The sequence below is a fragment of the Scatophagus argus genome, chromosome 2 (assembly GCF_020382885.2).
Source record: "Scatophagus argus isolate fScaArg1 chromosome 2, fScaArg1.pri, whole genome shotgun sequence".
NCBI lineage: Eukaryota > Metazoa > Chordata > Actinopteri > Scatophagidae > Scatophagus > Scatophagus argus.
Window position 1 is genome coordinate 1505602 of NC_058494.1, and position 20901 is coordinate 1526502.

At 40.6% G+C, this 20901-nt stretch overlaps 1 protein-coding gene across 1 annotated transcript in view; it reads right to left on the reverse strand.

Annotated features, from left to right (window-relative positions):
* The window catches only part of vegfc (vascular endothelial growth factor c), a 75802-nt gene that overhangs the window by 4744 nt on the left and 50157 nt on the right, over positions 1-20901 (reverse strand). The window contains exons 5-6 of the mRNA XM_046399725.1: positions 20125-20267; positions 7921-8245 (exon numbers count right to left, since the gene is read on the reverse strand). Coding sequence (XP_046255681.1) covers positions 7921-8245; positions 20125-20267 — 468 coding nt within the window. The remainder of the gene's footprint in view (positions 1-7920; positions 8246-20124; positions 20268-20901) is intronic.

The window sequence follows — 20901 nt, forward strand, 5'->3', positions numbered from 1 at the left end:
GAGGCGGCGTCTGAGATTATTAAGGACATAATGGCAATGCTCGAGTTGGAGAGAGAGTCTGAACCAGGGACCAAAACATCCTGCTGGAAAAAGGTGGGAAATAAAATAAAGGCCCTGTTCGCTCTTAGATATGCCAAGGAGTCCATTGCTGGACTCGTGGTTAACCTGAAGAGGAATTTTAACTGCTACACAGCTGAAGAACCAATGTCATTGCAGCAGATACTTGACGTGGGGGCAGAGCTGGTGCAAGACATGATGCCGTCAGTGAAAGAAGAGGAGACAATAAAGGAGAAAGCAGACACCTCCAACAGCCAGAAGGAAATCAGTGATTGGCTGGTTGCTATGGTGCACCACCACCTCCGACCAAGACGGCGCAAGATGAAGTTTCTGGAGGGGATTCAGGTAGAAGTGGACATGTTTATGAAGCTAATGTGGAACTGGATCAACCAGAAGACACGAGAGCAAGAGGCAAAGAGGAGGACGACTCTGAGGATAATCAGGAAACAGGTGGCAGATCTTTCAGCAATTACAGAGGGACCCTCAGAAAAGGAAAATGACACACAAACATCTGTAGTCAAACAAACACCAACTTCTATCGCTATCGAAGCTGTCGCTGTTAAAGAAGCCGCTTCTGTCACTGACGTACCAGCTGTCGGTGTTGAAGAAGCTCCTTCTGCCACCGACAAACCAGCTATATCAGAACATGTTTGCAGCACAATCATGGCAAATACAAAGCTACAAACAACAGATAGAACAAATTTTTCAAACGGAGAAGAGAAGATGGATCAGGCCCTTCCACTGACCACAAAGGAGGCTCTTTGCCCACTTGTCCAGATGTTCCTGGAAAAGATAACGACAGCACAGTGGATGAAACTGGAATCAGGTTCAGCTGGAAGGAGTATAAAAAACATCATCACAGACATGTGCCTGGATATCATTGATATTGTATCCACAAACATCGTTAAGGCACTGCAACAAATCCAAGAAATGTCAGAGGGGAGCGACTTGACACAAAGTCCTCCCAAATCAAGCAAAAGCTCCGATGGATCCCAGAGGAGCATCACTGTAACCGAGGAGCAGGTCCTCGAGTGTCTGGGCGACACCATTTCACAGACTTTGGGTGAGGCGATGGGTGTCACAGAGGACATCTGTTGCCAGAGCTCAGATGAAGTGACACAGCTGGTGGCCAAAGAAGTAGCCGAGCGGGTAAACTCCCAGCTGTCCAACAGCAGCGAAGGCAGCAGCGAGGGAAGCGAGTCGTCCTCCCAGACCTCCACACACAGACTTCAGACGATCGTCAAACACGTGCTGAAGATCCTGAGACGCTTTAAGGCTAAGGTGATGTGCGGGAGAATCGATGAAGTGATTCATAGTGAATCTGAATCACAAAAGACGGAGGATGTTATTACTCCTCTGGAAGGAGCAGAAAGGGTTTCTTCAAGGGAAAGCATAATCTCTAGTGTTACAGAAACCATCCAGAACATCCTGGAGGAACAGGCGAGTGATCTGAGTGTCATTAACAAAGATGACATCTCAGAAGTCGAATACAAACAGCTCGTGTCCAGCACCTCCCAGGATACAAGCGAGGCGGCGTCTGAGATTATTAAGGACATAATGGCAATGCTCGAGTTGGAGAGAGAGTCTGAACCAGGGACCAAAACATCCTGCTGGAAAAAGGTGGGAAATAAAATAAAGGCCCTGTTCGCTCTTAGATATGCCAAGGAGTCCATTGCTGGACTCGTGGTTAACCTGAAGAGGAATTTTAACTGCTGCACAGCTGAAGAACCAACGTCATTGCAGCAGATACTTGACGTGGGGGCAGAGCTGGTGCAAGACATGATGCCGTCAGTGAAAGAAGAGGAGACAATAAAGGAGAAAGCAGACACCTCCAACAGCCAGAAGGAAATCAGTGATCGGCTGGTTGCTACGGTGCACCACCACCTCCGACCAAGACGGCGCAAGATGAAGTTTCTGGAGGGGATTCAGGTAGAAGTGGACATGTTTATGAAGCTAATGTGGAACTGGATCAACCAGAAGACACGAGAGCAAGAGGCAAAGAGGAGGACGACTCTGAGGATAATCAGGAAACAGGTGGCAGATCTTTCAGCAATTACAGAGGGACCCTCAGAAAAGGAAAATGACACACAAACATCTGTAGTCAAACAAACACCAACTTCTATCGCTATCGAAGCTGTCGCTGTTAAAGAAGCCGCTTCTGTCACTGACGTACCAGCTGTCGGTGTTGAAGAAGCCGCTTCTGTCAGTGATGAACTAATTATCACTGATGAAGTTGATGAAGAGCGAGAAAAACTGTGCCATATGATGGTGACAGGGCTGGTTATCCGGATTCTAAAGGATGACTGGATTCATGTGTCTGTAGATGAAACCAACAAAATCATCAGGACACTCAAAGAGATGCTCTTGGCAGAGGTCGCAGGCTCTGACATTGTCAAGAGAAGTGGCCGTCACATCGTAAAGGTTGCCAAGGCAGTGAAGAAAGACTTGAAAAAGAAGATGGGTGACACAGGGACGCTCCGACTGAACCTGCTGATAGAGAATGAAGATCTTTTCAAAGACATAACTGAGGGACTGAAAAAACATCTGACACCAAAGAAGAGCGGCATTAAAAGGTTCTTCAGATGTTTTCTGAAGACCATGGCTCTACCATGGTCCCTGCAATAATGGGTCTAAATTGCCCAGACCTTTCTCACAGCAGACGTTTTGAAAAACAAGTGTGTTTCACTTGGGTGAGTCATTTGCAGGGTGCTGGTATTGTGCATGCTGGCTCCTGCTATGATGAGTTAAAATGTCTGCTGTGAGAAACGTCTATTGAGAGCAGAGGTCCCGCCTCATGTCCAACTGAACACTCTGTGTTGCCAGCTTCACGGGGCTGGTAGCACCAACTGTTCAACATGGACATGATGCAGGACTTCAGGTTTCAGAGGAGCACAGATGCCTCAGTGTTAAACGCTGTGGCCTCGCAGCATCGGGGTGATGGATCAATTCCAGGCCTTCACCTTCTTGCTGTGATGAGCACACATGTGCTCACTGTGTTCCTCTGTGGGGTTTTCTCCGAGTGCTTCGAGTTTCTTCCCACTCTTTAAATTAAGAGAAAAAAAATCAAAGTGAAACCGTGTCAGATAAGATGGAGGACTTGATTACTGTTCTGGAAGGAGCAGAAGGAGTTTCTTCCAAGGAAAGCTTAATCTCTACAGTTATAGCAATCACAGAGGGACCCTCAGGAAAGGAAAATGACACAATAACATCTTTGCAAGGGCGTAGGTTTGGTCTCAGCTTTGGTAGGGACACCCTGACATAAACCCTCTGCGGAACCACTTACCCACCCGTACACGGACAAGCACAGCATAATACATATCATATGACGACATAATGATGAACCATTTAAGGCTAAGGTAGGCTAGGTACATTCAAGTACTATTAAACACTTAACTTGTGGAACTCACAAAGAAAAAACAATAGTTTTTGCAACCAAGATGAATAATCTATTCTGTACAGCATTCCATTCAGTGGTAAGTATTTGGCTACCTAATTTAAACTTGTATTTATTAATTGCAAATGGAAAAAATGAAAGTAAATATTTGGAACTTTTAACACCACGTCTGAGACAAACCCTCTTGGCAGAGTGAACAAAACAATGAGGCTATGAAATTATCCTGTCGTGCGTTCTTCCTGAGGAAGAGCACACGGTTATGAAATATTAACAACAAAAGAAAAGAAACGGAAACAAAGACTGGCTATGAAACTTTACGAACGAAAAATGCTCCCAAGGGAGGAATAAAGGTAATAAATCTAAGAACAAAAAATCACTCCAACTGGAGGAAAAGCTAATCTATAAATATAAAAAACTCTACAACAATAAATCACTCTATGAAGAGGAAAAAACTATGACTAAATCTAACTAGAACTAAACTGAGCTATAAATGAATTCATATTTTTGTTATATAAAAATAATAAATATTGGTAAGGATCATTTTGTCTTCCCAAAGTATTGGTTGTGACATGTCCCTGTGGTCCATATGCAAACACCCTCGCATCTTGAAAGAAAAGAAGACTGGCGACACAGGGACGGTTCGACTGAACCTGCTGATAAGAAATGAAGATCTTTTCAAAGACATAACTGAGGGACTGACAAAACATCTGAGACCAAAGAGGAAAAGCAGCACTAAAAGGATTTTCAGATTTTTTTCTGATAACCATGGTTCAAGGGTGGCACATTGGTGCGATTGTTAGCGCTGTTGCCTCATAGCAAGTGGGTTTGAATCCCGGTCTGGGCCCTTCTATGTGGAGTTTGCATGTTCTCCATGTGACTACGTGGGTTTTCACCGGGTACTCCAGCTTCCTCCCACAATCTCAAAAACAGGCACATTAGGTTATTTGGCTACTCCAAATTGCCCCTAGGTGTGAGTGTGTGCGTGTCCACGTCCAACTGAACAGTCTGTGTTGCCAGCCTCATGGGGCTGGTAGCACCGACTGTTCGACATGGATATGATGCAGGACTTCAGGTTTCAAAGGAGCACAGATGCCTCAGCGTTAAACGCTGTGGCCTCACAGCATTGAGGTGACAATTCCAGATCTTCTTGCTGTGATGAGCACACACGTGCTCACTGTGTTCCTCTGTGGGGTTTACTCCGAGTGCTGGTTTCTTCCCATTAAGACAAAAAAAAAATCCTAATTCAAATCATGTCCAAAGAAAAAAAACTAAATTCAACAACATATTTTATGATATATATGAAATAAATGTTATTTATATATATATATATATATATATATATATATATATATATATATATATATATATAATTTAGATATATTTTACATATAAAATATATTTAAATGACATTTTTGTTTAAAAATCTGTGGTCTGATTTTCTGCATAGATGTGCATGTAAATCACACTTAGGATGGCTGAAAGATCAACTTATTCTAGCTGGGATCATCATGATGAGATGTTCTAAATGAACAAATGGTTCATGATGGTTGTCAGTGCTGTGTTGTGTGTGAATATAAAGTTTCAGGAATGAAGTGTTCATGGTACGTTGGCAGCATCAGCAGCAGTAAACTCACACTGTTTACTCCTTCTGTCCAAGCTTCTGAAGCTCAGAATTCTGACTTTAAAGTTGCTGCATCCCAAACTGAACGCTCTGCCCTGCACACCCAACATGAGCGCTGTCGTTCAACATCCTTTTGTGTGAATAAAGAGGTACAGGTCCGGAGGTACTGCTTAGCACGTACCACATCATTTCCTGAGAGCCTCTTTGCTGGTTGGAGGTGTGTCATCGTGGTAGCCAGTGCCAATAATATACTAATTTAATAAATATATGACACCTAAGAAAGTAGAACTGCAGCTGCCCATTAGATGTTTATCTAAGAGGCGTAAACTTGAAAATAGAAATCTCACACAAACACTCTTTATGGGGATTTTCATACACTTTTTTGTGGATTTAACTGTGTGCAACAACTGCACTTGAGGAATCAGGTGGTGCATGATGTAGTCTGACGGAGAAGAGTTTGTACTGCTGATCTTGCACATCTAGTTGGGGTCTGTTGAGTTTCTCAGAGTTATCCCTCGTGTCGTCCTCTGTGGCGCTCGTTCGTCGTTGCGATGTCCGTTCTCGCGTCGTTCAGGTTGACAGCTGAATTCCTCTGTTGGCTAAGGGACCTTCCTGCAGTGGCTGGCGTGGACCCACGTTGCTCTCCCAGCGATTTTTGCGGCAGTGTGTGTTGTCAGGAGTATCTGGAATGACCCTCGCCAGCATCTGTAGTGCCAGTGCTTCCTCCTTAGATCCTTTACCACCACCCAGTCACCAGGTTGAAATTCATGTAGTGATCTTGAAGCCGGTGTTGGAGTCCATTCCTCTCCGACAAGCCTCACCCTTTTTCAATATGACTTCTCTGCCGGGGTGGATGAGGTATTTCAATTGCAGAGATGAATTTCCCCACACGTCTGGAGTGTTGCCTAACTAGTGAGGTACTTGAAGTCCACTCTAGGGGTTGAATATTTCTGTCAGGCGAGTGAGGTATTCGTCAGGATTTTCATCATCCTTTTGTCTGCAAGCGGTGATTTTCTCCATGTTAATTTTTACAGGGTAAGCTTCACTGAGGGCATTGCAGAGATGACGGACAGCATCTCTATAGTGAGCATCAGACTCATCCTCCCAAGTGATGTGTCTGCAACGGAGGTCAGCCTCTGGGAATTTTCCAGCTATTTTGCCAGTCTGTGGGCTTCATTTTGGTGATCAGGAGTCTTTTCAGTGCAGAATGTGAGGAATTGCTCAGCAGACATTTTACCTGATGTTGTGGGGTTGGGTAGATGTTGTGAGGCTGCTGTGATGTCAACAGAAGTCCATGGGCGGAAGACCAAAGTTGCATCTTCTGGTCCAGACACTTCAACCATGGACATGTTGAAGGCTGCATTTTGATTGGGGTGATGCAGTCTATGTGAAATTGGTGAAGATGGGGTGTTTGCAGAGGTTTGGGTTTGGAAAGGAGCTTCAGGATAAGCCTCCTCTGAGTTTTCCTGTTTTGAGCTGGTGGAGTCTGCTATTCTCCTTTCGTTGGACATTGTGGGGTTGTATGGTGGAGGGACTGGACTTTTTTTTTTTATGTAAACTGAAGAATTCCCCTATTGGAAATCCAAACTCAGCTGTCCAGACATTCAAATATTTTAGACTTTTATCCCTGTATTTCTTTCTCATAGTATCCACAACTGGTCCCTCCAGAGGTCCAACCTCAACGGAACTTTACTCCCCATTCCAAATGTGGAGCTCGTGCACGACCGTTCAATACAGACGTCTCTGTAAGGACCACTTTGTTTTCGCTACAAGTGATAAAAAGCAGGTCACTTCGTTTAAGCTACAAATGACGAAAAGCAGGTCACTTCGTTTTCGCTACAAATGACGAAAAGCTGGTCATTTCGTTTAATATTACCTGTTAAAAATCTTATAATGCCAGACAGAGTAGAGTGAACATACAACATGTTACTCCTGCCTGTCGCCATCAAACTGTTAAACTCAGCACTGTGACGGACACACTTACTTTTATACATACACTGTATATATTGTTTTCACACATGTAAATACCTGTATTTTTATATTTTTAACACATGTAAATACCTGTATTTTTAGATATATACTTAGATATATACTTATCTTGTTTTTTGTTTATCCTATTTTTATATCTCACTTTTCTTTCTTGGTCGGGACGACTTCAATGCAATGTCTGTACGAAAAAGAATTTCCCTTCATGGATAAATAAAGGAATTCTGATTCTGATTAACATCAAGAAGAAATGGTTGTCTTCACTCCTTTCAGAACATCTCAAGACAAATCCACCAAGCTACAAGATACAATCTACTTGAACAGTGAACACCAGGCAAGTCAGCACAACAAATACTGTATATCTTCCCCTATGTAAAATTTAAAGGATTAATAAATAAATCCATGTTTTACAGTGGGTGTGTTTCTGGTTTTAACTGCCTGACAATATCTGCCATAAGGCTGAATTTACTGAATTCAGGATTTGTGGTACTCCTTTCAGAATACCAAACACAGTTCATTCACATTAAGTTCATGCAAAATAAAAAAAAATAACATCATTATCTGCAATATATATTACCCTCTAACTGGAAAGTGTCATGAGATAACTTGTGAATTGTGAATTGGCACTATATAAATAAATTGAAATGAACTGAATTGAAAATACATGTAGAATTACAAGATTATCATCATGACTGAATGCATTATTTGTTCTCTTGGAGTTATAGTAATTAAAATTACACCAAAATCAAAGCAAAGTTTCTTTATCTTTATGTGCTGGATACTCTCCGTCCAAAAGTGACATTTTTAGTCAACAAAAATTATTAACTTCTAATAGTACTAAACCATGTACATAGCTCCTTACCTGCATGTGGCTTGATGAAATCTCCTTCCTTTTAGGAAACACTTATTGGGAGACTCATTACATTCGCAGGAACACTTTGTTTTGTTGAGGGGCTGGTGCCTTGGACATGTCTTGCTACATATGCACTGACACGTATCCTTATTGAAGACATGGTTCAGCGGACAGGAGTGAGCAGGTGGCATGTTGCAAACGCACTGGCAGGTGTTGAGGTCGAGGTATCGGTTAGGCCCACAGTCTTGAGCTTGATCCTTGCGCTGACACACACACTGACAGGTTTCTAGGTCCAGTTCCTTGTCTGGGCCACACACATCTGCTGAGAATATGTCTGTAGAAATGGAGGGAGAGGGGGAGGGAGACACAGCTGAGGTTTGTCTTAAATGACTGAAAAGATAAGATAACTTGCTTCATTTTTTACATTTTCCTGGAATTAACTGTGGTTAAATCCACTAAAAATAATCAACAGCATTACAGAAGATGATTTTTTTTTTTTTTACAGCAGTTTCCCATCAGCACCATTACACCTTTGAATTATGTGTGTTATCCCTAAAGCAAAGACTACTACAAAGTTATGCACAGCTCTTCTGTGGAATGGAGCTGTCCTTTGTTTGTGCTTGTTCGGCATACACTTTGTCTTTATATCACTTCTGTCACCTGGTAATTTGAACCATTTATTGATGGTTTATTGATTATTTGTTGTGTGTCATTATTGATTTGGCTGTCCTGTATTTAGATCAACTGCTGTGTTTCATCAGTCTTTATCAGAAGTTGTTATATAACAGCCTCAGGATTGAGCTTTTTATAAACTTGAATCAAACTGTCCAGTGAACTCAAGTACCCCTTAGTCAACATGAATTCATTTCAAACTGTTACTGTTGAGTTCAGCTTGGTTAAGTTTGCATTCGTATGACAACCACATGGAATAATCAATTTCAATGGTTTATCTATTACTTTTAGCAAATTATTTTATCTCCCCAGCTCTTTTGCTAAGTAGTTTCACACAGTCTTAACTGCAATTTTTTTATATTGTATTATTTATTACTGGCAACAGCAGGAGTGCTCCCTGGGGAACAGGTACTTCAGGTACCCCTTTACAACTGTTGCTCCACCTTTCCCACCATTTCTACAGGAATGGTAGAACACATGTTTACAGGGTTCTATAAGTATTGCTTGTGCACCCACACCCAAGCAGGTTTCATTAAGAAATAGACAGTCTAGCAATTTATACAAACGTATACGAATCATTGTGTGTATAACTGACCTTGCTGTAGTCTTTTGCTTCCATAAATTCTAAGAAAACAAACAATTTCATGCAAAAGACTGCTGTTATTGTTGGCTATTACTGAAAACACAATTACATATAAAGACTGTGCGTGACAGTTGTTTGCCGTCATAGATAAACTATGAAACTTCGACATTCGTGAAACGGACAAGCAATGTTCTTTCTTTCCGCAGGGATAACACTGCTGGTTCTCTTTCAATACTGGCAAATCAACTTTTAGCTGAGAAACACAGGGAGAGGCAAAGAGAGAGCAATGGAGGGTCTGGCAGATGGATGTTGAGACTGTTCCATACACACATACCGTGCGCCTGTTTGTGTTTCTACAGTCGAACAAACACACACAACAAAAACACAGCATACTTAAGGACAAAAATGCAAGCTGTGTCTACTCCAGCAAACAGACTTTATCAACCTAAATCAATATAATGAGCTTCAACAGAGCCTTATTTATGCCCACAGATGACTGTTTTCAAACTAAGAACAAACTGTACACTACACAATGTGCAGTGTCAGTAAGGAGTGGAAAACGCTTCCTATAATTAGCTCTGTCAAATGAATAATTTAATTAATCAAAAATTCATATCTAAATAAAAAAGGTATCAAAAGGTAATCTCAGGTTGTATTTGGTTGATTTATTCCACATATATATGCAAAATCAAATCAATACTGTAATGCAATGATTCCCAAACTTTTTCACTTTAAGGAACCCTAAACTGACACAAATTGGACAAGGGACCTTCATTTGATAGGAATTTTTTAAGATGTCTTGTTACAGAAACTGTAGGAAAGCCATGACCAAAAAAGAATAAAATATTATAGAAATAATAAATAGAATAAAATATTCTGTCACTGTGTTACTTATAGATGGAATTATTGTGAAAATAAGTAATTTCCCATTTGCCTGGGGACCCCCTGGAACCCCCTGAAGGACCACACTTTGAAAATCACTGCTGCAATGAATCCAAGAATGCCAACGGGTACAGCACAAATGGAAGAAAGAATGAAAGGTGATCTTGAGACTCACTCAGAAGACATTGCTAATTGTTAAACATGCCAAAATTCTAGCTCTTTTTTTTTCCCCCAAACTGAGCCAACTTTACTATAATCTGCATTGTCTCTGCTTTATCAGCAGGGAGTTATGTAGATATGTAATTTCCTCAACTAATTTATTTATCTGTCCATTTATGAAGGTGTTGTATGAGCTTTATAAATTCAGTTCAATTCAACGAGGTGATTGCTAATACAAAAGTTAACTTTCTTTTCCAGGGGCGTATATAAAGGAAAAAAAGGTCGAGTTTGGCGGGATTCTTGGCACATATCTTTTATATATTTAGCCAATGTTTGTTTATGTCATTCTGAATCTATGTTATGAAAAGGTTAATTTGAGTTACTATTTTAAATATGGTCAGTTAAAGCCTCCTCCTGACTTTGTTAACTGTAAAGTTTTAAGTTGATTTCTAGGGTGCTTCCTGATTCATGAATGTCAAAATTATTTTACACAAATTATCAGAGACAAATTTTGAACTTTCAACAGGTAGCATCTGAAAAAAATAATGCAGTCTGTGCAAACTATTCATACAGATACTTTCAATGCAATTCATTAGAAATAGAGAGATGAGAGACCATCTTTCCAGATGACTCCTAATACACCAAATAATTTTACTGTAAGTAGCATCATGCACATTCTGTAGAGAGGAATGTACATACAAGTATCTGATACCTTCTCTAAGCCGTTTAAATTTTATTATTATTATTGTTATTTTCTTTTTGAATTTTAATTTTATTTCAACTTGAAGTTGTATAATTTGTGGAATCCAAACATTTACATCCATAGGCTGTGTTTTATAAATATTTACCTGGTATCCTAAGTAGTCCCTAAAGTGAGAAATAGGATAAGTGGTAGATGCCATTACAGCCCTGATACTGATCTGTAGGGCTGGCTTTTATGTATTACTGCTACAGTTGCCTCTGTTCAAAATTGTGCCATAGGTTTCATTTCTAATATATTATAGCATGCCTTCACTCCATTAGCTGTTTTATGAATCTAAATGCTTATTGCAAATTGTTTGTGTTTTATTTTATCTTTCAGTTCTTGCTCTTTAGTCTCCATCTTTTTTTTCGCAGCATAGGTAAATAACAGCTATAGCAGAGTCACACACTGTGAAGGAGGATATTTCAGGAGAAAGGTAGATGAATATACTGATATGACACAGTACATATATATAGTATATATAGTTATATAGGATAGATGAAGGAGACAAATTTAATTCAAGAGAGATGCCCATATCCCCCTTTAGTGCAACAGATGCATGGCCAGAGATAGTAATGGGCAGTGTCTTGCTATCTCCTATACACCCATCCCTTCACTTATCAATGTATAATTCAATCACCAGTTGCTACAAGTCTACTAGGCAGTTGCTTGCTATATCACTGGAATTGGAAGACAAAGGAATTAAATGTTGCTGTTATTGAACCTAAAAAAGACATAATGCTTTATTGGCAGCAAATATTATCAAACTGCTTTATATTATCAGACTCCTCTTGTTATATCAGTTCATTAGCCTTTCTCAAGAAACACCAGAATGGAATGTTCTTAGGAATGGACACTTTCTAAAACTTTATTTGAGAAAGAAAGGACACAGGTGGTGCTGCAGCAACATCTCAATGCAAACACTGCAAAGTAATGTAAGCATTACACTAAACTATTGAACCACGATGATACAAGCCTGTCTCTGTTCAAAGCTTGGCAGGATTGGCCTAATTTCAGCTCACACAAAATCAGGACAAGAAAAACTGATTTATAATACTTTGTGTTGTAAGTATTATGTATATTAAGTATTAAGTATATTAAGCAAAAATTTGTGATGCAAAGTGTCTTTGCACTACCACTTGAGGGTGCCAGTGTTCAAAATGTTTAATGTTTTTCTTGTATTAGCATTAAAGAGCAAGACATGGCAAGAATCAGAATCTGAAAAACTTTTATTGCCAGGTAGGTTCCACCTCCAAGGAATTTCCATCATCTTTCTTTTCTCAGCATTACTCCACTGTGAACTCACGCCTTAACCATTATCTAAAGATTTAAACTTGACAATATAGCCATATAGTACACCATATAGTTTTATTTAAAAGATTTTACACACTTTTGATTGATTGATGATTTGAGGTGAACTCAACTATATCTGGTTGGTACTGCTTCACCTCCTGCAATACCTGTTTCCTTCACTGCTAAAGAGGTGACATTCCACGTCCTAAGGACCAGTCTGCAATACCAGGGATCAGCACATTTAGGACCTGCCTTTGTCCACCACGCAGCATACAATGCACTTTGAAAAGCCTATCCCTGCAGGTGGCAGGTGATTAAAGTGTGTGTTATTGATAGATATTTGTATTTAACAAAATTTTCATTATTTGTGTTTTGTTGTTATATGGTGTTGGTTTAATGTAAATATTTATCAAAGTTTTGGCCCCACCTAAATGGTCTGGTCCACTTATTTACCTGCAGCACAGAGGATATATAGGACAGCTAGTTGGTTTAACTGTAAGTTTTTCCTAGCCACTGTCGGCAAGTGCTTTCTCATGGGGATGTTGTTGGGCTTTGTTGGGTCTCTCTAAAACTCAAATTAAAGAGTTTGGTCTAAACTTGCTCTAATTGGAAAGTGTCATGAGTCACAACTGTTTACCTGAATATCATGAGCCCTTGGACACAGATTCATATGGGGTCTTCAAATGGGTCTTAGTTTGGTCCCTTCCCTGAGACCCTACCCCTACCTACCTACCTACCTACCTACCGACCCCTACTGCCCCTGACACAGCAGCTCACAGACTCACAGGAACAGACAAACTCATCATAAGGAGACAATTTTTTGGGGTGAATGTGGTGTTATCATATGTATGTAAATGGTGTACATACCCATTTTCCTCTGTGTCAATGGTGCCTATGTATCCTGTACCTTTTTTTTGTCTCTTTCTCTCTGTGTGCATGGCATTTATGAGTTTTGTTTTAATAGCAAGATCTTCCCTGATATATGTTCTTCATAAATGTCTGCACTCTATCTACCTAATATTTTCCATCTGATTTCCCATGATTTTACTGATGTGTCAGTCTAGCCTGAACATGTCTATATTAAGAGTGGCCTACATGCATGTCCATGCCTATCCTGCTAGGGCCAGCGTGATGTCATGCATTACAGGGTATATGTCTGTGTTGTATGTGTATAATGTAGGGTTTTTAGTTTCTGACAATATCCTCCTCCTACAACTTATTTTCAACTTCTGGCTGTATTTGGCTTTTTGAGTTTTGTTTTGTGACAATATAATTTTAAATATTTGAATATTTCCAAATATTAAGGTCTGCTCTACTGGACTAATGCCATGGCTTGTCAAACCTGTGTGCCAAGTTTCTGTGTTATGTCCTAATCTTTGAGGGTAGACTTTGGGGTTTCCCTCCATCATGAGAAATATCTGTTGTGAAGCCTGCGGCTCCTTAAAGTTGAAATTAAAGATGGTGAAGCAGATTCAGAGAGATTTAGAAGAAGTCTTTCTAGTTTTCCTCTGTGGACTATAACTTTTTTTGATAAACACAATTTACTAACGACAATTCTATTTTTATACAATCAGCCACTCAGGTGTTTCTTTCTGAATTTGTTTTAGAATTTTTTAGTTCAACACTACAAATATCTCCTGCCATCTTTCAAAACTAATTTGTTTTGGCCCTGTAATACAGACTGTGCAAGTGTGTATTTGTATGCGTGAGTATCTCTGGAATCTGTTACTCTGAGGTCTCCACGTTCTTCTGTTTCTCATTTGTTTACACGAAGTCCAGAGTGTTATCATAGCCAAACACACACTCTGTGGAACTCACAAACAGACACACACACAGACTCTCAACAAACACACTGCAGTCATAAATACTCCTCAGTGAACACATGAACATTCTCCTGTCACAGTGACTATCACAGAAAAAGACAGCTTTACTAACAGCATGTTTATTTCACTGTTTTGTATGTGTCTGCTCACTTCAGTATCATGTTCCAGTATCGTAGAACATTACAACACTAAAGAAAAGTCTTATGCCAATTGTAGTCCCTCTCAAATCGACCATTTTGTGGACAGTGCTGCAAGCTTATTAAGAACAACAATCGACTCTATTGCCCCGCTAAATAAGAAATACAAAACAAAAGAGACTAACGCCATGGTATAATACAGAGCTTCACAAATTAAAGCAAAGTGCACAAAAACTTGAAAGGAAATAACGTTCCTCCAAACTCACAGAATCTCGTTCAATCTGACAAGACAGTCTTAGATCATATAGGAAGGCCCTACGGACTGCCAGAGCAGCATGTAGCTCAAAATTAATTGAGGATAACAAGCATAATCTCAGGTTTCTCTTCAGCACTGTAGCCAGGCTGACAGAGAGCCATAGTGCTATCGAGCCTTGTATCCCTGTGACTCTCAGCAGCAATGACTTTATGATCTTTTTAATGACAAGATTTTGATCATTAAAGACATAAAAACCTGGATGATTTGCAATTTTTTTACTTCTAAATTCAGACAAAACTGAAGTTATTGTTGTGGGCCCTAAACGCCTTAGAAACAAACTATCCAATGATAAAGCAATGCTAGATGGCTTAGGCGTGGCCTCAACCTCCACTGTAAGGAATCTAGGAGTTATCTTTGACCAGGACGTGTCCTTTAACTCACACACAACACACATTTCAAAGACTGCATTGTTTCACCTCAACAATATTGCAAAAATTAGGCACATCCTGAGTCAGAAAGATGCAGAAAAACTAGTCCATGCATTTATTACTTCCAGGCTGGATTATTGTAACTCCCTTTAATCAGGTTGCCCCAGTAAATCCATAAAGACTCTCCAGCTAATCCAGAACGCTGCAGCACGACTACTGACAAGAACCAGCATGAGAGATCATATTTCTCCTGTTCTGGCTTCGCTACATTGGCTACCTGTAAAATTCAGGATAGATTTTAAAATTCTTCTCCTCACATATAAAGCCCTGAATGGCCAGGCACCATCTTATTTTAAAGACTTGATAGTTCCCTATTATCCCACCAGAGCTTTATGTTCCCAAGATGCAGGGCTACTTGCTACTTGTGGTTCCTAGAGTCCTCAAAAGTAGATTGGGAACCAGAAGCTCCTCTACTGTGGAAACATCTTCCGGTTTCGGTCCGGGAGGGGGACACCCTCTCGATATTTAGGAGTAGACTTAAAACTTTACTTTTTGACACCTACTGTGATTACTACTGTTTAGTCATAATTTCTTATAATTATCTTAGTACTCTGTACAGCTACTACCATTATTATTGTTACTACTACTGCTAGTATCTTCTGTAAACTTCATCATTATCATTATCTGTAGTTCCAATACATCTGGAACTATTGCGGTTGCTACGCATCTCTTTTTGTGTGCCCCTGCACTCACCCAACCATACGGTCATCACCATCTTGTTGCTGCTGTTTACATTCACCCTAATGCCCATTTTAGAAATGCACAATTATTTCCTGGGTGCTCATTTTCATTGTATCCCAAACTTCAAACTTAGATTGGCATGTCTGTAGTGCAATTTCTTGTTACTTAAGGGCCAGCAAATTGATGCATCTATAAAAAGCTTCTATCAGCCATTAAATCAGCTAGGCCAATCAGTCTGGCTCTGCTGTCAGTGTTTTGTCATTTCGTAACTGTGGCAACAATAAAGAAGCAAAGACTGACAAGGTAGAAGGTAGATACAAAAATGTTTTGCTCAAGCGAAGAGTCCATGAGTAAAATGGGAGGTGGTCAAAAAGATGTGTCAGTGACAGATACTGTATGGTCAAGAGATCCAGTAACCATTTATTTACTATTTCAGTTGATGTTTCATGAGATTTTTGCATTTCTGCCTAAAGACCCCAAGGCATCTGCTCGGGAGTGAGTAGTGTTTCTTCAGGCAATGTTCAGGGAGTGGGGTGAGGGGTGCTTGATCCATGTCCACTTTACTAGACAAGTGAGACAAGTGAATAAAGTAAACATAATTTATTACAGCAGATTATATGTTTGAATTAAGTTTACACAAGGTGCTCTATCAGTACTACCACTACCTGTTAGTTATACAGACCAACCAGAAGAAAAATACACAATCAGAGAATACAGCCTCTGTTCTTGACTCAAGCTGTTAACTTTGTCCTTCCGAATTAACAATTTCACAGTAAGCAGATCACTAAAGGCAAAGAGAGAGAATCATATTTAAAAAGACAACAGCAAGATCATAGGCTAACAGTATAGCTGTGACATCGCGCTATTGGATAGATGTGGCCAGCTGATAAGAACATCTGATATCTCAGCTGACAGTTCCAGACAATGAAACCAGGAAATTGTGAGTGAGCATGTGTACTGAATGGTTTCAGAAAAACAACATCTCTGAACGTCAGCAAGACAAAGGAGCTAAGAGTGGAACAATTGGGCCCTGCAGATTGCAGAGTGAAAAACTTTATATACCTTTGTGTCTGCATCACAGAGGTGCTAAAGACTTTCTGTACTGCACCACAGAGTGTGTTGAGACACTCCAGGGCTGTTTCGAGGTGACAGCAGTCTGTCCTCGAATGAGAAAGGTGTGGAGTGGCATGAAGACCATCACAGGTTACAGACCAGTGGAGGAGGAGTTGATGGCAACATGAGCTGAATCAATTCTTTAACAGATTCGACACAGGGAGCCCAGCTCACGCTTCTCCTCAGCAGTATGGCAGCAACTAGCCACTCCAGCCTCTCTCTCCCCCCACATTCCATCTGGATGGCCTTGTTGCGCCCCGTCCCCAGACGCCCGGATGGACCGCTCTCACCTGGGTACCACGTGCACCCCCACCACCCCATCAGTCACTTCAACAATGATTCACGGCTGAGCCGGTGAGAAAACAGCTGCAGAGACTTCGTGCAGGCAAAGCTGCAGGCCCAGATGGTGTGAGCCCCAGGGTGCTGAAAGCTTGTTCTCCCCTGCTAAGCAGAGTTCTTCATCATGTCTTCAACCTGAGTCTGAGTCTTCAGAGGGTTCCCGTGGTGTGGAAGACATGAATCATTCCTGTTCCGCGTCACAGTGACCCCAAGGACCACAGGCCTGTGGCTCTGACGTCACACATCATGAAGACCTTGGAAAGACTCATCCTGGAACAGCTCCGGCCCATGGTCCAACCACTTCAGGATCCCCTTCAGTTTGCCTACCAGCCCCACCTTGGAGTGGACGATGCCATCATCTACCTGCTGAACAGAGTCTACACCCACCTGGATAAGCCATCAAGCACTGTGAGAATCATGTTCTTTGACCTCTCAAGTGCATTTGACACCATCAGGCCGGTTCTGGTGGCTGAGAAGCTGACGGCAATGCAGGTGGATGCCCCACTGGTGTCCTGGATCGCAGACTATCTGACTGGCAGACCGCAGTACGTACACCTGAAGTGCTGCCTGTCAGATGAAGTGATCAGCAACACCGGGGCTCCACAGGGGACTGTCCTCTCTCCCTTCCTCTTCACGATCTACACCGCAGACTTTACGCACTGCACAGAGACCTGCCATCTTCAGAAATTTTCTGATGACTCTGCAGTGGTTGGGTGTATTACTGGGGGGGATGAGAGAGAGTACAGGACGGTAGTGGACAACTTCGTCACATGGAGCGGGAAAAACCACCTACAACTCAATGTGACAAAGACCAAGGAACTGGTGGTGGACCTGAGGGGGACTAAGGCTCCAGTGACCCCTACCAACATCAAAGGGACCACTGTGGAGGTGATGGAGGAGTACAAATACCTGGGGGTGTACTTGGACCGCAAACTGGACTGGTGCAAGAATTTGGACACTGTTTGCAAAAAGGGCCAGAGTCGCCTCTACTTTCTGAGGCAGCTGAGGTCCTTCAACATCTGCAGGATGATGCTGAGGATGTTTTACGAGTCAGAGAGGATGAAGAGGAGCTTCTTTCCTCAGGCCATTTCGGTTCTCAACAGTGACTTTATGCAAACGCATACATACTTATAATACATCCACCTGCAATACATTTATATTTTATTTAATCTATTTGCTATTCTTTTACATTTTATTGTTAGATTCATCTAACAAATAAATCCAATTGTTAGATTTGTTCTGGAGCACCAAAGAATTCACTATACATTGTACTGTGTATGAGGTATGTGAGTGTAAAACTTGATTTAACATTGTTATTTTTTGGTAAAAGTAATAACTGTAGGTCAGCACACCCTAAGTCTAACTATACCTATGTGTTAACAGCTGAGCCCCACTTTTAAGGAAGATGGTCTTGGAGTAACCTGTCTATGTGAATTAATCTTGTTACATTCAGTTCAAAGTAGAGGATGCACCAGGGAAGGTAATAGGAAAAGAACGACTGAACTTACTTAAAGAGAACTGAAGGAGGCAGAGCAACACAAAGAATTAAAAATGGCTAGAAATCCATATATAAAAGATCAAGTCCACAAAAATAATAATCCAAATTGGAGGGATTCAAAAACAAAAGGAAATGCGTCCAAAAGGGAAATCAAAGACAAGAAGCAACACAAGGAAAAACACAACCAGCAGCAAGAGCTGAAACACAAAAAGCAGGATGGGAAAAATGATGCAGGAAGACACACATATCACAGAAAACAGAGATAAATAAGCAAACTGAGAGGGAGCACAAAGACTAAATGCACTAGGGAGTGAAAACAAATGAGACACAGGTGAAACTAATCATGGTAATACAAAGGAAAAAAAGACAAAGACAGGAAATGTTAAAAAAAAAAATCCAAAAAACAGGACACTTGGGGAGAAAACTACAAAATAAAACAGGAAGTAGCTTAAAATTAACTCTAAATCATGGCAAATCTGTTGGGTTTTTTGTGGGAAGTAAGTCTTTCCCTAGAGACATACCAGCACATTGCAGCAGTGACATGAAAGTGCATGCTATTAGGAATACTATGCTCTGTTAATCAGCCATAAAACTTTTGAATAAGCTCTGGTGTAGCATGAAAGTTAATAAAAGGCAGTCTATTATGGTCACTGCCACAGAAAAAAAAAAGTTACTAACTGTAACTAATTAATGCCAAACTCATCAGGAAAATGAACATTGAATATAGGTCTTCTCTGATGAGAACTATCTAAAATGGCAGAAATCCTCCAGAAAAAAATGTATTTGACATGAACTTTGTTTTTACTTTGAGGGGGTTTATGACCTATTCTGCAGTCAGCCAGCAGGGGGCATCCATGGTTTCATCTTTGGGGAGTTTTCACGTCATCCATCTTTATTTTACAATCACCCACTTCCTTACAGAAGTTTTATCTTCAGAAAACTTTGCTGTCCTCAGTCATGTGTCTCAATAATTTCAGTCAAGTTAGAGAAACCTTTCTTAAATTAAAAAACACTTTGCTACACACACACCACCGCCACCAACACCTGTTAGTTTCAGAGAAAGCTGAGTGAAAAGGATCCCACATGAGAGCTGTCATTAGTTGTAGTGCATTTAAGAAATGCAGTCAATGCTGTGTGATTTCATCAAATTAGATGTTGTTTTCCTACATCATTATTTACATCTATGTGGGTTTTATATTAGGCTTTAAGGACTTTCAAAAACAAGACACATTCACCTGGTCAAATGCAACTTCCAATAGCCCTGCCATTTATCTACCATCTACCCTCTGCTTATTACCAGCCTTGTTCTCAGTGGAAAGTAACGTCCTTGTTATTAGACCTACTGTATGTATGTCAGCAGCCATAATTGTTGATTTTCTTCCTCTTTTTGTATTTTTTTTTCTGAGCTGCTACAAAAAACTTAAGCAAACATAGTTTCCTCTACAATGTTTTTCAAAAAAAAAAAAAAAAAAAAAAAAAAAAGGGAAGGGGAGGAAGGGTGGCCAGAGATACCACAAAAATCTGTGTGCAAATGAGCTAACACTCACCACGGTGCTGCTGGGAGGGCTTTGGAGGGGGCAGTGGTGGAGGAGGGGGGTTGTGGTGCACATTAGTGGTCATGCTGACACACCGACACTGCCTGCTGCTCCAAGTATGACCAGGAGGACAAGTCCTGTTAGCTGCCGGACACCTTCAACAAAAAGAGACAAAAAGGATTCAGAACGGACATGATATTTGCTCAATTGATCACCCCCACAGATGGTTTCATGACTGTATGAAATGAAAAATCACGCATCCTTCACATTTTCACGTATCAAATAGAGTATTCTATTGATATTGTGAAGCTATTTTAAATGATAAAAAGGAAAAATCACAAGCTTCTAGCACTTCCCATCTACATATCATATTGCTACTTACCAATGAAAATAACCAATTCAGCTAAACATATTTCAGCTTACAATGAAATAGTCCAATAGAAAAGTGAGTGAATGCTGCAAACACCTATGGTTGAGGTTATGTTGCTACTTGTGTAACCAGCATTTACACAGTATGTGTCGGACCTTAATTAGCTTTATCAACCGCATGTACAACTACATACAGAATGATACAATATGAAAAGCAATTTGCTCAAATAAAGCCAACCTCAGAATCATAACATGAATATGTGAAATCAGACTTGACAATACACTGTAGTAAGCAGAAGTCATGTCTCTCCAAGGGGTACAGGAAGGTTGTAGATAGTGCACAGATACTAAACCCATCTAAACCTGTACTGCTTCTTCTTTGAATTATGACTGCCAAATCTGAACACAGAGATGTGCTCA